Genomic DNA, 16,067 nt, shown 5'->3' on the forward strand with positions numbered 1-16,067 from the left:
TAAGTGTGATAATATATCCATCACCTGCAAAGTTAACTTGTTTATCCATATAGAATTGCTGTCTTCTTTCCTGGCTCCTGATCTCCATAACCAATAATTTATTGTCAGCGTAAACTAGTTATATAAATGACATCATAAACTATTTAGTCCTTTTTTTCATTCATTATCATTTGGAGATTCATCTATGTTACAAGTATAAGTTTTTGTGTCTTCTCTATTACCACATAGTATTTTTATATTGATCTGTCATAACATTATTCTGTTCATCTGTTAATGGACCTTTGGATTAGTTCTAGCAGAAAGTTATAATAGTTGCAATTAGCAATTTGTTTACTAGTCTTTCTCTTTAGTTGATACCTAGAAGTACAGTGTCTGTATTAAAAGAATGTAAATGTTTATCATTCTACAGACTAACCTGCTTCCATAGTGGTTGTACAATGGTATATTTTTATTAGCATTATCTGATTCCAGTTCTTTACCTTCAACATTTCGTATGTATGTATGTCAATCTTTAATTTTAATGCTGACACTTTTATAAAGATTATTATAAAATATCAATATCTAGTTCTTTGCCAATACAGAGAAGTATAATTACACCATCTCATGTACTGAGTTCTAAAAAAAATATCAGAAGCATTCCTCATGGAACTAGAGAAAACAATTAATATGGTACCATGAGAAACACAAAATAGCAAAAACCACGCTGAGCAACAAAGGCAAGGCAAAAGCATCACAGTCCTAGACTTATAGTTATACTACAGAACTACATTGCTTAAAAAAATAGCATGGTATTGGCAAAAAACAAACAAACAGACTATGGATTAATGGAACAGAATAAAAGATGTAGAAACAAGTCTGAGCACACTCAGCCCCTTATAAAGAGGGCAAATAACCTCTTTAACAAATGGTGCTGGAAAAACTGGCTTCCCACATGTCAAAGATTGAATCTGCCCCCTATCTCTCATCATAAACTACATTAAAGTGGAAATGGATCAAAGATCTAAATATTAAAACAGAAACAATCTTCTGGAAGATAGAAAACAAGTACAATTTTTAAGATACAAGTATAGGCAGATTTTATGAACAAAATGTTGGTTGCACAAGAAATATGAAATGTCAGCAAATGGGGATCACGTCAAATAAAAAGCTGCACAGCAAGAGAAGCAACCAACAGAGTGAAGAGACAATCTACAGACTGGGAAAAAATTTTGCTAACTACTCCTTAGAAAGAGGGCTGATATCTAGAATATAAAACAATTTTAAAAATTGACCCCTCAGGGGCTGGGGATTTAGCTCAGCGGCATAAGCGCCTGCCTTGCAAGCAGGCAGTCATGAGTTCAATCCCTGGTACCGATTTTAAAAAAAAAATTGACCCCCCATATGTAAAGACACAATCCAGAAATGGGCATCTGAGATGAATATACACTTGTCAGATGAAGAAACACAAGTGGCCAATAAATACATGAAAAATTGCTCACCATGGCTGGCTATTTGAGAAATATAAATTCAAGCAACACTGAGATTCCATCTCACTCCAGAAAGAATGGCTGTCAAGAAATCAGTAACAACTGCTGACAAGGCTATGTGGTAAAAGGAACCCTTCTCCATTGTTGGTGGGAATATAAATTTGTACAACCGCTATGGACATCAGTATAGAGAGTCCTCAAAAAACTAAAACTAGAGTTCCAGTTGACCCATTTTCCCTTGTAAGTGTCTTCCTGAAGGATTTATGGTTGTCATAATACAGTGGCATGTGACATTCCCACGTTAGAGCTGTACAATTTATAATAGTTAAATCTTGGAAACAGCCCATATACCCATCCATAGATGAATGGATAAAGAAAATGTGGTATTTATAAGCAATGGAGTATCACTCTACTGCAAAGAAAGATATGCATAAGGCGTTTTAGGTAAATGAGTACACCTCGAGACCATAATTGTAAATGAAATAAATACAAATAATGAGCATATCGGAAGATAGCTATTAAGAAATAGGAAGAGGGGGCTGGGGATTTAGCTCAGCGGCATAAGCACCTGCCTTGCAAGCAGGCGGTCATGAATTCGATCCCTGGTACTGATAAAAAAAAAAAAAAGAAATAGGAAGAACTTGTTCAAATAGTAAGGGATGGAAGTAGAGGGAAGGAAGGGAAATGATTTAAAGAAAAATATTGAAAGAAAAAATATGAAAATAGAGCTTTTATAAATAGGGAGGAAGAGAAGAAAGGTTAGAGAAAAAGGGAACAAAAAAGAAAAGAATTAAGATGTGTTATGTGTATGTACATATTTTCCATTATGAACATGATCATTATGTACTGCAAACATGTACTAATAAAAAATAAAACAACTACATTGAATCTAGGGGGAAAAAAGATAAACTTGGGTCATTTATTAGAAAATGAATGCACCTTGAGATAATAATATTAAGTGAAATAAATCAGATGTACAAGCTTAAACATCAATAAAAAGCAAACTAAAAAGAAAATAGGAATAAGGTCTTAGATTAGAAGAAGATCAAAAGATGGAGGGATGGAAAGGATGAAAAAAGGAATTAAAGATATGTTACATAAACACTCCAACTGCATGTAAAGAGTGTAAACATTTTGTACTGCAAACATAAATTAATTTTTTTTAAAAAATTCTTACAAATCAATAAGAAAAGGGGAAAGTATCCAGTAGTAAAAGAAAAAATCTAAATGAGTAGTTTAAAGGATGGGAGACTCAAGTAAATAAAAATTATAGTTTCACTGTGATACAGATGAAAATTACGAGATTACAAAAATTGACCATTGTAATTATTAGGCTGACAAATTTAAAAAAATTGATAATTATAATTTACCAAACAGTTACTATTGTGTAAAAACTTTTCAAAGTGTTTAACATGTATAAATTGTTTAATCCTTAGTTATATGAGGTAGATGATATACTCATTTTATAGATGGCAGAATTGAATTGGAGAGAAATTACACAGAAAGTAGCAGAGGTACAATTTGAAAGCAACCACTATGACTCTTTAAGGTCACTGAATTGAACACTGTGCCAGAACTAATGGTACATGTAATGAAGTAGAAAGATTTTAGAAACAGGTTAAACTTAGATTGTGAGAACTTTAGTAGGTGACTTAATGTCTCAGTGACTCATTTTTGGTATTTCTTCATAAATTATTGAGCTTTAAATAAGCTATTACAATTCTGTTCTGCTTCTCTAAGTGTGGATAGTATTATACAATAAAAATCCCTCATACATTTCTAATTATAAGTATACATTGGTATAGCTGCTAGATCAGTTTTTCAAAAAGATATTTAGGACTGGAGATATAGCTCAGTGGTAGAGTGCTTACTTAGCACGCATGAGGTTCAGTCCTCAGCACCATTAAGTAAGATGGACAGACAGAGACAGAGACAAGGTGGGGGGATAGGGATGGTGGTACAAATGGAAGGTCTACCTAGTACCTTCAACTTCAAAATATCTTTTGAAAAAAGCTTGTAATTCAACTTCTAGCTATATTGTTTAAGCTCTCACATATTGCCAAGGATGTTTCACCAGGATGTTCACTGTAGCATTGTTTTTATTAGTTGGAAGTAACTTTTGCACATCAGGTGACTAGCAAATAAATGTATTAGTGTTTTCACATAGTATAGTAGTATGAGGTTGATTTTTTAAAATAGAGTTAGGTGAACACAGATTAAGATGTATTTATATTTTCCTCTGTGACTGAAATATGACATTTTTAACTTTGGAGATCAGAACAGTAAAGATAAGTTTGGCTTGAAAGGAAAGAGTGTTAAAACATAGTATCTGGGGAAGGCTTTGTTTGTTTACACCAGAAATACAAGTATTTTTTTGTTCTGTGCAAATATTATGCAATTTTATTTTATTTATTTTTTTCTAAATCTGTTTTATTTCAAGGATAAAAAGAAAAAAATAACTGTAGCAAAATTTGAAAACATGTCAATTGGGAGGCAACAGTGGTACATGCGTTGCACATTGTCATTCCCAAATCATTCACCCAGAGCACATCTGCGTTCAATTGTCCGAGCAATATCAGCAGAAATTTTTCTCTTCAGTGAACTCAGAGAAGTCAATAGTGTAACTATCTTAACTATTTTTATATAATAAATGTATACATATGTTTTTTCTTTCAGCTTCTCACTAATGAAACAATATGTTTACACATGTGTGTTTTATTTCACTGCGTATGTTCTCAAGTTGCATTTGTTTACTTATAAAAGTCTCCAGTTTATCCTTCTTTATGTCTGAATAGTACTCCACTATATAAAAACACCACATCTTTTTTTGTTCATTCTTTGGTTGACGGGCACTTAGGTTGTTTCCAAGATCTGGCTATTACAAACTGTGATGCTATAAACATGGGTGCACATATATCATTGTGGTATGATGTTTTTAATTCTTTTGGGAAAATACTCAAAAGGGGAATGCTGGGTTGAATGGGATCTCCAATGCTAGTTTTTTGAGGAATCTCCACATTGACTTTGACCAGTCTGTATTCCCACCAGCCCCTCTAGCATTTGTATTGATTGATTTCTTGATAATAGCTATTCTTTCTGGGATGAGGTAGAATCTCAATGTTTTTTTAATTTGCATCTCTCAAATGACCACATTTTTTTCACATATTTATTTGCTGTTTGTATTTCTTCATCTGAGAAGTGTGTATTTATCCTAAATACCTATTTTTTTGATTGGATCTTTAAGTCTGGGAGGACTGATTTTTTTGAGTTCTTCACATGTTCTCAATAGTAATCCTTTGTCTGAGGAACAGTGGCAAACATTTTCTCCCACTTTGTGCGTTGTCTCTGCACGCTGTTAGTGGCTTCTCTTGCTGTGCAAAAACTTTTTCTAGTGTTTTCAGGAGTTTTATCTACTCTATCTTCCAGAAAATTTGATGTTCCTGTTTTAATATTAAGATCTTTGATCCATTCCAATTTTGGCTTAGTACATGGTGAAAGATTTGAGTCCACTTCAGTATATGTAGAGCTAGTTTTTCCAGCACCATTTAGTAAAGAGGCTATGTTTCTTCCAGTGAATGTGTTTGGCCCCTTTATCAAAGATAAGGTGACTTAGTTTGTCTATAGTTGTTTCTGCTTCTTCTAATCTGTTCCTCTCTCTCTCTCTCTATCTCTCTCTCTGTTTCTCTCTGTCTCTCTCTCTCTGTCTCTCTGTCTCTGTGTGTCTGTCTGTCTGTCTCTCTCTGCCAGTACCAACTGTTTTTTTTTAATCACAGTAGCTTTATAATATAATTTCAAGTCAGGGATTATAATGCGCCCTGTTTTGTCTTTGTTGCCCAGGATTGCCTTTGCCATTCTAGGTTTCTTGTGGTTCCAGATGAATTTTAGGATTGTTTTCTCTAATTGTGTGAGATATGCTATATGAATTTAGATTGGGGTTACATCAAATCTGTGAAACAGTTTTGCAAGTATGGCTATTTTTACGATATTGGTTCTTCCTACTCAAAAGCATGGGACAGCTCCCCAATGTCTAATATCCTCTTCAATCTCCTTTTTCAATGTAGAAGTCTTTTACACTCTTTGTTAGAGTGATTCCTAAGTATTCCTTTTTATTTTTTTTGGATGCTATTGTGAAAGATGTTATTTCCCTGATTTCTCTCTCAATGAGCTTGCTATTGTACAGGAAACTATTGATAAAAATTCTGAGTGACAAAAATTTATACCCAACTACATTACTGAATTTGCTTATTAAATCTAGTAGTCTTTTGGTGGAGTTTTTGAGGTCTTTGATGTGGAGTATCATATTGTCTGCAAATAACAATAGTTTAACTTTTCCTTTCCTATCTTTATTCCTTTTATTGCATTTTCTTGTCTACTTGTTCCAGCTAAAGTTTCCACAACTGTGTTGAATTAAGAGTGGAGACAGTGGATATTCTTGTCTTGTTCCTGATTTTAGAGTGAAAGCTTTCAGTTTTTGCCCATTTAGTATGATGTTGGCTGTTGGTTTGTCAAAGATGGCTTTTATCAGATGTAGATAAAGACCATCTATTCCAATTTTCTATAGGATTTTTTTTTATCATGAATGGGTGCTGGACTTTATCAAAAGCTTTTTCTGCATCTTTTGAGATGATCATATGAATTTTGTCCTTGGCTCTGTTAATATGTTGTATTACATTTGTGGATTTACATAAGTTGAACCATCTCTGCATCCCTAGGATGAATCTCACTTGGTCATGGTATACAATTTTCATGATGATTTGCTGCAGTCTGTTTGCCAGGGTCTTACTGAGGATTTCTGTATCAGTGTTCATTAGGGAGATTGGCCTGTAGTTCTCTTTCTTAGTTGGGTCCTTCTTTGGTTTTGGTATCAGGGTAATACTTGCTTTCAGGAATGAATATGGAAGTATTACCTCCCGTTCAGTTAAAGAGTTTGAAAAGTAATGGTGTTAGGTCTTCTCTAAATTTGTTGTAGAGCTGAGCAATGAATCCAGTAGGACTTGGACTTTTCTTTGTTGATAGGTATTTGTTACTTTAGGGAGATAATACAGTATTTGCACATGAGTTTGATTTATTTCACTTTTGAGTATGTTTTTTGGGGGGGAGGGAGCAGACCAGGTATCAAACTCATGACCTCTGACTTGTCAGGCAGGCACTTGTACCACTGAGCTATATTCCCAGCCCTGTTGATAGGTTTTTAATTACATGTTCAGTTTCATTTACTCATATTAGGTTTCTTAAGATTTCTGTATCTTCTTGATTCATCTTTGGTAATTCATATGTATCTAGGAATCTGTCCATTTCTTCTGTATTTTCCATCTTATTAGAATACAAGTTTTCGAAGTAAATTCTTCTGAATTTCTGCAGGGTCTGTTGTGATTTTTTCATTACTAGTTGTGTGGATTTGAGTCTTTACTTTTTTTGGTAAGGTTGGCTAAAGGCTTGTCAATTTTATTTCATCTTTCAAAGAACCAACTCTTTGATTCATTGATTCTTTATATTTCACTTTTAGTTTCCAGGTATTAATCTATGCTCTGATGTTTTAATTTCCTCCTTTTTATGGCTTTTGGTTTAGCCCGCTCTTCTTTTTCTAGAAGTTTAAGGTTCAACATTAAGTTATTTATGTGCGCTTGCTCTATTTTTCTAATATGGGTATTTACTGTTCTAAATTTCCCTCTTAAGACTACTTTCATTATATCCTGCAAGTTCCAGTATGTTGTATTGTTGTTATCATTCGATTGTTAAAAACTGTCTAATTTTTCTCTTTAATTTCATCTGTGACCTATTGGTTGTTCAGTAATTTCCATGTGTTTATGAAGTTCTTGTGGATTGCTTTGGCATGGATTCCTGTTCTTTGCACTGTGGTCTGATAGTATGCATGGGAAAACTCAATTTCTTTGCATCTGTTTAAGCATGTTCCAAGAGCCAGTATGTGGTCTATTTTGGACAATGTCCTGTGTGCAGCTGAGAAGAATATGTATTCTTACGTTGTGGGGTGGACCATTCCAGACACCTCCTAGTTCCATTTGTTCAAAAGTTTGATTTAGTTCTAGTATTTCATTACTAATATTTTGTCTACTCTGTCTTTTTGTGACAGTAGGATATTGAGATTTCCTAATACAATTGTATTAGTGCTTATTTGATTTTTCATGTCCATTAATAATTGTTTTATATAGTTGGGTGCACTGGTATTTGTTGCATATATGTATTTATGATTGTTATAGCTTCCTCTTAGCTTGTTCCCTTTATGAGGATGTAGTGACCTTCTTTTATCTCTCTTAATCAGTCTTGGCTTGAAATTCACTTTGTCTGCAAATAGAACAGGTGCTTTTTTCTGGGTTCTTGTCACATGGAGTATTATTTTCCATCTTCTGATTTTCAGCCAGTGAATTTCTTTTTGAATTAAATGTGTTTCCTATATTCAGCATGTTGTTGGGTCTTGATTCTTGATCCATTCTGCCAGTCTGTGTCTCTTGACTGGTGAACTGAGATCTTAACATTGATGGTTATAACTGGTAAATATTGACTTATCCTTGTCATGTTATTTTCCTGTTGTTGGCTCCTCCCTTTCTTTCTTTCCTTCTAATTGTTTGCCTTCCCTGGTGGATTCTATCTGTTGGGGTTCATGGAGCTATACTCCTTATTTTCTCTTTCTATATGTTTCAAAATGTTCTCAGAACATTTTGGAGTGCTAGTTTAGTGGGCATAAATTTCCTCCAGATGTTCCTCAGATTTTTTTTCACCATCAATTTTGAAAGATAGTTTTGTGGGGTACATCAGTCTGGGATAAAGTTGTTTTCCTGTAGAACTTGGAGTACTTTCCTCCAAGCTCTCCTTGACTTGAGAGTTTATGCTGAGAAGTCAGCTGTTATTCTTATGAGCTTTCCTTTATAAGTAATTTGTTTCTCTTCTCTAATAGCTTTTAAGATTCTATTCTTGTGTTGAATTCTGAATCTTGACTATCATATGTCTGGGTTTTTTTGTTTTTTTTTTTTTAGTCATTGCTAAAGCATCACCTACAGTTCTGTCTGCCTCATTTATCTGTATGTCAAATTCTTTTTCTCTGCCAGTAAAGTTTTCTGTCATGATGTCTGTGAACATTTTTAAATGTCATTTGTGGTATCTCTAGTTTGTTCATTGACTCCAATTAATCTTAAATTATTATTCTTTGTTGCATCTAGAAGCTACTGGATTGATTTCTCATGGTCCCTTGCTATTTTTGAGAAATCTTTCATTTCTTGTTCACTTACTACAAGCCTGTCTTCAATATCTGAGATTATGTTCTCACTTTGGCCTAAACTGCTTAGAATATTTTCAATGGAGTTTTTATTTTCCTGGATATCTGCTTGAATCTGCTTTATGGATTTCATTTCTTTTCTATTTTGAGCTTACATAATTTGTTTAAGCTTGCCTATATTTTTGTCTTTGTCTGCTCTAATATTGCTAAGCATTCTGTGCATTTTGGTAATCTCTGTCATTTTGAAAGATTATTTCTGATTTCATTTTTCCCAGAGCCTCATTCAGTTTCTTTGTAGTTACCACTTGAGAGAAACTTGGTGGGGGCTTTCGAATTGTCCCATCTCATTGCCCACTCAGTTTACCTTTGGTGAACTGGATGTCTAATGTTGCCTTTTTCTTGTCTTCTCATTTTATTGTGTTTCTTTTTTTTAGTTTAATTCCTGGGGTGATGCTTGTAAATTGCCTATCGTGAGTTGCTTTATTAGTAGTATTTAAGACCCGTAAGTGATGATTACTTTTCTGAGGTATCTTCCAGGTGCATCTGGTTTTTGGATTTTGAGTCTGTTGGAATATCTTACCTCTTTAGTTTGTTGGAAATAAAAAGTTGTTCTTGTTTGGCCTAGTCCCTGGTTCTTTGGTGCTGTGCCACTGTATTTTCTGTGACCCTTAGTTAATCTCAGTCATGGATTATCAAGACCAACAGCTTTTTAGAACAATTATGTCAGTTTTGGCTATAGTGATACTGGTAACATGAAATACAGCCTAGAGCTAACTTTTTATTTGTAACTTTTAACTGTATGAACTAGATTTGTGATTATATAACAGAATGTAAAACAAACCAGATAATTATTGCAATATAAAGTCCATAATGTGTCAGTTTTGCCCTGGAGGTTAAAATGTAAAATACATTAAGGAGAAAATAGAGAAGTAGAAGAACAGAAAGAGATTAGAAGTAAGATTGGAGGACAGAGGGGATCATGCCAACTTGAGGAAACTGGTGCATAAGACTGAAGGAAGAGAGAGGAAAGGGAAGAGATAAAAGGATGAACAGAACAGAACCACACCCACAAGAGGTCAGGAACCACTTTCACACTCATATATAAACAATGAAGGAGAAAGATTAAAAAACAACAAAAACAAACTAACAAAAAAATGTAAAAGAAAAAGAAATAGTCTACTTCCAGGATTCTCTCTGGTTTCCCTAATAGACAGCCTATGGAGACAGAATCCCAAATTGTGCCAATCTGTCCCAGCAAGCCAGCAGTTACTTTATGGCAGAGTAATGGATAACCTGAGCAGGCCCGCCCTAAAACCAGACTCATTGGGCTTGCTGCAGTTCAAGCAGTTTCCATGGATCTGTGCTCAGCAAAGAGCTGCTAGAGAAAGCTGGCAGCAATCCTGGGTTCTGGGTTTATCTGACCTGTCTCCAAAATGGCTCCTGGCTAATCATTCTCTCCCCATGGGAGGACTAAGTCCTCTGCACTCACCACCAGCCAGTGCAGTCCTCTAAGTCCACTGCACCTATCCACTGCAGTGTCTCTCTGCAGAGGCCTCTGGAGTTGCTAGCCATCACTGTCACTGTGACTGTGTTCCCCAGGTTTGAAAAACTCCTCTCCTATAGTGAGTCTTATATCGGAGAAAGTGCCAGCAGCTGCCGCCTTTTTCTTTGTTGAAGTTTTTCTTTTTACTCTCCCTCTATGGGCTTCAGTTCATACTTTAGATTTTCCTGGGTCCAGTGGACCTACTTCCTTCCTGCTTGTCTTCCTCATGATGCTATATTTCAGTGTCTGGATGGTGACTCACAGACACTGTTTTCTTTGCTGTTTTCTGCTCCACCATCTTCCCAGAAGTCTTTCCTTAAGTGTTCTTTATGGTTAACTCTAGCTGTATAAATTCAACAATCTGTGAAGGTATATCCTTAGAGATTTTTAGAAAAACCCCTTATTATAGATGTTCCTAATATGCACTGTTGCTATCCAAATTAAGAAAGAATCACAGTGATTCAGGAAATGTATACTTTCACTTGAATTTGTTGCTATAAATTGGGCTAAAAAAAGCAATAGAAAAGATACTAAAAAATACATAATATAGGATATATTTCTGAAGGGGAAGAGTTATAGTACAGAGTATATACTGAATTATTTACCTTGCTTAAGAGAAGGGCCATTGTCTTGGTTTCTTGCTTGTTGCTGGAACAAAATACTCAACACTCATAAACTAAAGTAGGGAAAGTTTATTTAGGTTCAGAGTTTGTAGAGGTTTCAGTCCATGGTTGGCTGGCTTTGAGCACAGTGACTTGGCAGAGGGCCATGGCAGAAGAGAAACAGTCCATAGCAGTGTAAGCAGGAAACAGTATCAGCAAGCATCCCTTTCTCTTTTATTCCATTCTGGAACCAATCCTTTCGGTTGGTGCCATTCACACCCAGGGTGGGGTTTCCTTCTTCAGGAAATCCATTCAGCCATACCTAGAACTATGCTAAACGAATTAGAGAACTGATCCAGTAACACTTCTTTAATCCCAATGTTTCACAATCCATGATCCAGCCACCTCCCAAAGCCCACCTATGCATTCATGAGGCTTTAGGGAGACATGATATAGAAGCCATAACAATCATGAATTTTACTTAAACTAGAAAGAATACTATGATAACTTTATATATGTAAAAAAGATCTCAGATATCTCTGTGATAACTGACAAAGTTCCTGCTCATTGGTCTCAGTTAAATTCGAGAAGTATGAGGAAAGGCTAGGGTCAACTAAGAAGTAATGGAACATGGCTGGGCTTAAGTATTGCTTGATAATAGTTGGATTTTTCCGTTGTATCAGTAGAAGCCATTGTTGTGTTTTTTAAAATATCTTTCTAAAAATTTGTTTGACTTTTGTCCAGATCACAGAATTTACTGAGTATCTTTTTAATGTTCTAGATAGTAAACTTATTCTGTAATACTTAACCTTTGAACCTTCATCAAGTTGCTTCCCTAGTTTAGCTTTTCCAGATTAAGGGAAAATTGCCAACACATGGGAATTTATGTATGTTTCAGAGATCATATATTTAAGTGTTCTGAGTTATATTTTTATTTGGTAGAGTTAGAAATTATTGTAGTATGATCTCCATTCTTCGCTTTCTAGTATAAACCTAATACTCTCTTATTTCGCATTTTTTATTAGTGCATATTGATTGTACAGTTTAATAGATTTTGTTTTTGCAGATTTTTTTAATTCACATACCATACTTTAATCATACTGTCCACTTTTTAGTACAAAGAAATCTACTTTTTTCTAATGATTTCTTATAATTAAAGATTACTGGGGCTGGGGATTTAGCTCAGCGGCATAAGCGCCTGCCTTGCAAGCAGGCAGTCGTAAGTTCGATCCCTGGTACCGATAAAAATGAAAAAGACCAAAAAAAAAAAAAAAAGATTACTTTGAAACTTAACTATCCAAATGCAGAGCATGCTTTTATTTATTGTTTTTAAATTTTAGAGCTGAACGACAAAGAAATGAAGCACTATATAATGCTGAAGAGCTGAGTAAAGCTTTCCAACAATATAAAGAAAAAGTGGCGGAAAAACTGGAAAAGGTAAGAGACAATTGTACAAAATCAATGGGTTTTTTTTTATTAAAGTCTATATCGTAAAATAAATATAGACATAAGTAGAATATATTTATGGTTAAAGATTAATTTTTTGATTTTGTTTGTAACAAAATCATCGAAATAAAGAATGCTTGCCAGGCATTGTGGTGCATGCCTATGATTACAGCCTTTTGGTGGCTGAGACAAGAGGATTTGCTGTGCGTTTGAGGCCAGATTAGACTGCATAGTGAGACCTTGCCTCCAAAAAAAAAAAAAATTCAGACAAACGGACAAAAAACCATCTTATAAAAATAAAAAAAATTTTATTTATGTTTTTAAATTAATTTTTTTTTTTTTTTTTGTACCGGGGATTGGATTTACGATCTCATGCTTGCCAGGCAGGCACTTATGCCGCTGAGCTAAATTTTCAACCCTAAATTAAATTTTTAAAATAAATTTTGAGATTGGATCTTGTGGTGTTTGACCAAGCTGACTTTGAACTTTCCATCTTTTCTTTTTGTGTTCCATATTTTATATTTCTGCAAAAAGACAATATTATAATTTAGAATAAAGTGGTACAATTTCAAGGAAAGCAGATTGGCAAAGAGGAGTAAAAGAGATATAAAATCGGATCATAAAAAGGCACAAAACCATGAATAGGAAGCAATGGGAGTGTGTTGTGTGGTAGAACACTTACCTTGCATGTAAGAGTACCATGGATTCACTACCAGTACAGGACAAAGTAAAAACAAAAAAAGGAACTATACCAGGCATGGGCAGTCCTCTGGGAGGCTGAGGAGAGGAGGACTGAAAGTTAAAATTTAGTCTGAACAACTCAGTAATTTAGCTAGATCCTGTCTCAAAAAATAGAAAAAGGAAGCCAGGCTTAGTAGCATACACCTGCAATCCCAGCACTTTGGAGACTGAGATAGGAGAATTATAAGTTTGAAGCCAGCCTGGGTTACATAATATATTTAAGCCAGTGTGAACTACATATGAATTACACAGTGAGACCGTGTCTCAAAAAAACAAAAGCCAGCCAAAAGAAAAAGGACTGGAGTTATTGTGAGTGCAAAGATCCTAGGTTCAATCTTTAGTTGTACAAAAAGGGAAGAGGGAAAAGAGAAGGAGGTAGCAGCAGCAGAGGAGGAGCAAGAAAGCAGGGGATGGTACAGATACGTAATACTGAAAAGACAATGATATATATCCCTAGATTATATACCAGTCACTGTGTATTTTGTACTTTCCAACATGGTCATACTTGTATTTATCTTAACAAAACAAGCTTTTCTTAGTTTGTGAAAGTAGAATCTGTTTCCTCCCCTTGCATCAGAGTAGGGTCCAGTGATTGCCAAATAATGACAGAGGTGACACAGAGCAACTTCCCATTAAAGTTAGTACCTTACATATATTTTCTCATTAAATTCCCATAAAAGTTCTGCTGTATGAGGCAAGTACTGTTATCATTTTCCCTACTTTTTGCACTACTAGGAATTGAACCCAGAGCCTGTGCATTAAGCTGCATTCCTACCTCTTTTTTTTTTTTTTTGTCTTTTTCATTTTTATCGGTACCAAGGATTGAACGCACAACCACCTGCTTGCAAGGCAGGTGCTTATGCCACTGAGCTATATCCCCAGCCCCCATTCCTACCTCTTTTAATAGTCTCCTTGAATTGTTCAGTTGCCCAGGCAGAGCTTCCTGTCATCTTGTTTAGCCTTCTCAGTAGCTAGAAGGCTACACTGCTACTGTATCCAGTGAAATGAAGAATATAAAATATTTGCTAAGGATGATGTTCACCAATCTTTTTATTATTGGCAAAAACCTTTTTTTTTTAATCTAAGAAGGGAAAAGACAAAAAAAATACAGCAAAAAGTAAATAGAGGCTGGAGCCAGAGAAGATGATGAAATCTCTTCCTATTTCATTACTGAAAATAAGTACAGTGTACCTAATGTAGCCTCTATTTGGTCTCTCTTGACCTAAGAGGGACTCACTTCTGCTTCTTAGAGCAAGGAATATAATTTTATTTCATTTGTTAAACATCTCTGAAAAATACTGTATGTTAATAAAACCTTCACAAAGGAACATTGCAAGTTTAATATTTGCATATTGAGCTCAGTACAAACATGTATTAAAGAGATACCAATATGGGAAACTTTCATATTGAAATAATAATTAAATAGAGCAACATAATAACTGTTTAAAAAAAAAACCCAGACCCTTTCATTATAAGAAAAGTAAGAGTTATAGTATAGATAACTAAAGGGTGTTCACTTATTAAACAGTTACCAAGTTCTTTTTATATGTCAGGTCTTGTGCTAATTTCTGGGAAATTCTATAATAATACATGAAGCTTACTTTGATGAGTTCATAATCTATTAAGATTGGCAAGTATGGATGTACCTTGGCATCATACATGCCTACCTAGCAATTCCTGAGTTCAATTCTCAGTACCAAACACACACACAAACAAGAACTGACAAGTATGTATGTGAATATATAAAATTTTAGTATTTTGGAATAAAGTATAGTAAAAATAAGTAGTAGATTTTGTTGGTGGCATGAAGGAACATTACCAAATTCTAGTGGGCCCAAAGAACACTTCACAGTGTGGGGAGATACTTGAGCTGCTAGATTATCTCAGAAATGATGTTATGCCGGGTATAGTGGTGCATGCCTGTAATCCTAGCACTTGAGAGGCTGAGGCAGAAAGATCACAGTGAGTTCAAGACAAGCCTGAACTACATAGCAAGACACTGTTTCAGAAAAACCAAAACATAAAATTAAATTAAATTAAAAACAGATGTTATACCGTTAAATGAGGAAATGGTCACATACACATTTTAGGATTGTCACTCTTGTATTACTATAAAGCTGAATTAGAGAGATGAGACACAAGTCAAGGATACTCAAATACCACGCAAGATATAGTGAAGATAATGAATCTAAGTCTATAGATAGGAGAAGATGTTAAAGCTGAAGAATCAGTGGGATCTGAGGACCACTTGAATAGATTAGAAGCAGGCAGTGAGAGAAAGAGAAAAGTATTAGTATCTTTAAGTTGCTGGCTTCAGTGACCAATGGATAATTTCATCAGGAATCCAAATAGATAATTTGAAAACAAAGATGAATTCTATTTTGCAATGTCTTTAGGCTATCCAGATATAGGTTATCCAGATGTAAGCAACTGTATATCTAGGTCTAAGACCTTGAAATCTGAACTAGAGCTTCAGATTTAGCATTGACAATATTTTAGTGATAGAAGTCTTGGACATTAACAGAGATGTTTATATAGATTGAGAAAAGAATGAAAGATACAAGTCTGGAAGATAATAAACAGATACATTAGCTTTTGAAATATGTTAAGAAGTAACCAAAAAGCTAAGAGAATCAGGAAAGTATAAGGAAAAAAGCCAAGTCCATAGAGCGTAATGGGAGAGATTTTAGAGACTTGGGTCAGTGCTTCTCATAACACAGCTGTACAAGGGAGAAAAATTTCCAGGTTTTGAAAGGGAATATATGAAAAGAAAAGAGTACAAAAAATGACCAATTAATAAAATTAGTGAAAATCAAAATGGTCAGAATCCAATGTAATAGCATTATGACAGCTAAAGAATATGCATTTAGAGGAGATGTTATCAACAATATTATATACTGAAGTTAAGGAAGATTTTTGTTTGCCATTCCTTTGCAAGAAAACTAAATATTCACCAGTATAAAAACTTAGGTCTCTGAAATCTTTGTATTTTTTTTTCTTTTTGTTTATTATGTCATCCAGGCTGGCCTTGAAGTCAC

The 16,067-nt window shown here is 34.6% G+C and overlaps 1 protein-coding gene across 7 annotated transcripts in view; it reads left to right on the top strand.

Annotated features, from left to right (window-relative positions):
* Window positions 1–16,067, top strand: part of Ccdc18 (coiled-coil domain containing 18) — a 139,858-nt gene that overhangs the window by 33,357 nt on the left and 90,434 nt on the right. For all 7 annotated transcript variants that reach the window (XM_063254290.1, XM_063254299.1, XM_063254302.1 and 4 more), the window contains one exon: window positions 12,183–12,279. In XM_063254290.1, coding sequence (XP_063110360.1) covers window positions 12,183–12,279 — 97 coding nt within the window. The remainder of the gene's footprint in view (window positions 1–12,182; window positions 12,280–16,067) is intronic.

Source organism: Cavia porcellus, unplaced genomic scaffold (assembly GCF_034190915.1).
Source record: "Cavia porcellus strain 051 isolate PalLab524CR breed Dunkin Hartley unplaced genomic scaffold, mCavPor4.1 scaffold_1, whole genome shotgun sequence".
NCBI lineage: Eukaryota > Metazoa > Chordata > Mammalia > Rodentia > Caviidae > Cavia > Cavia porcellus.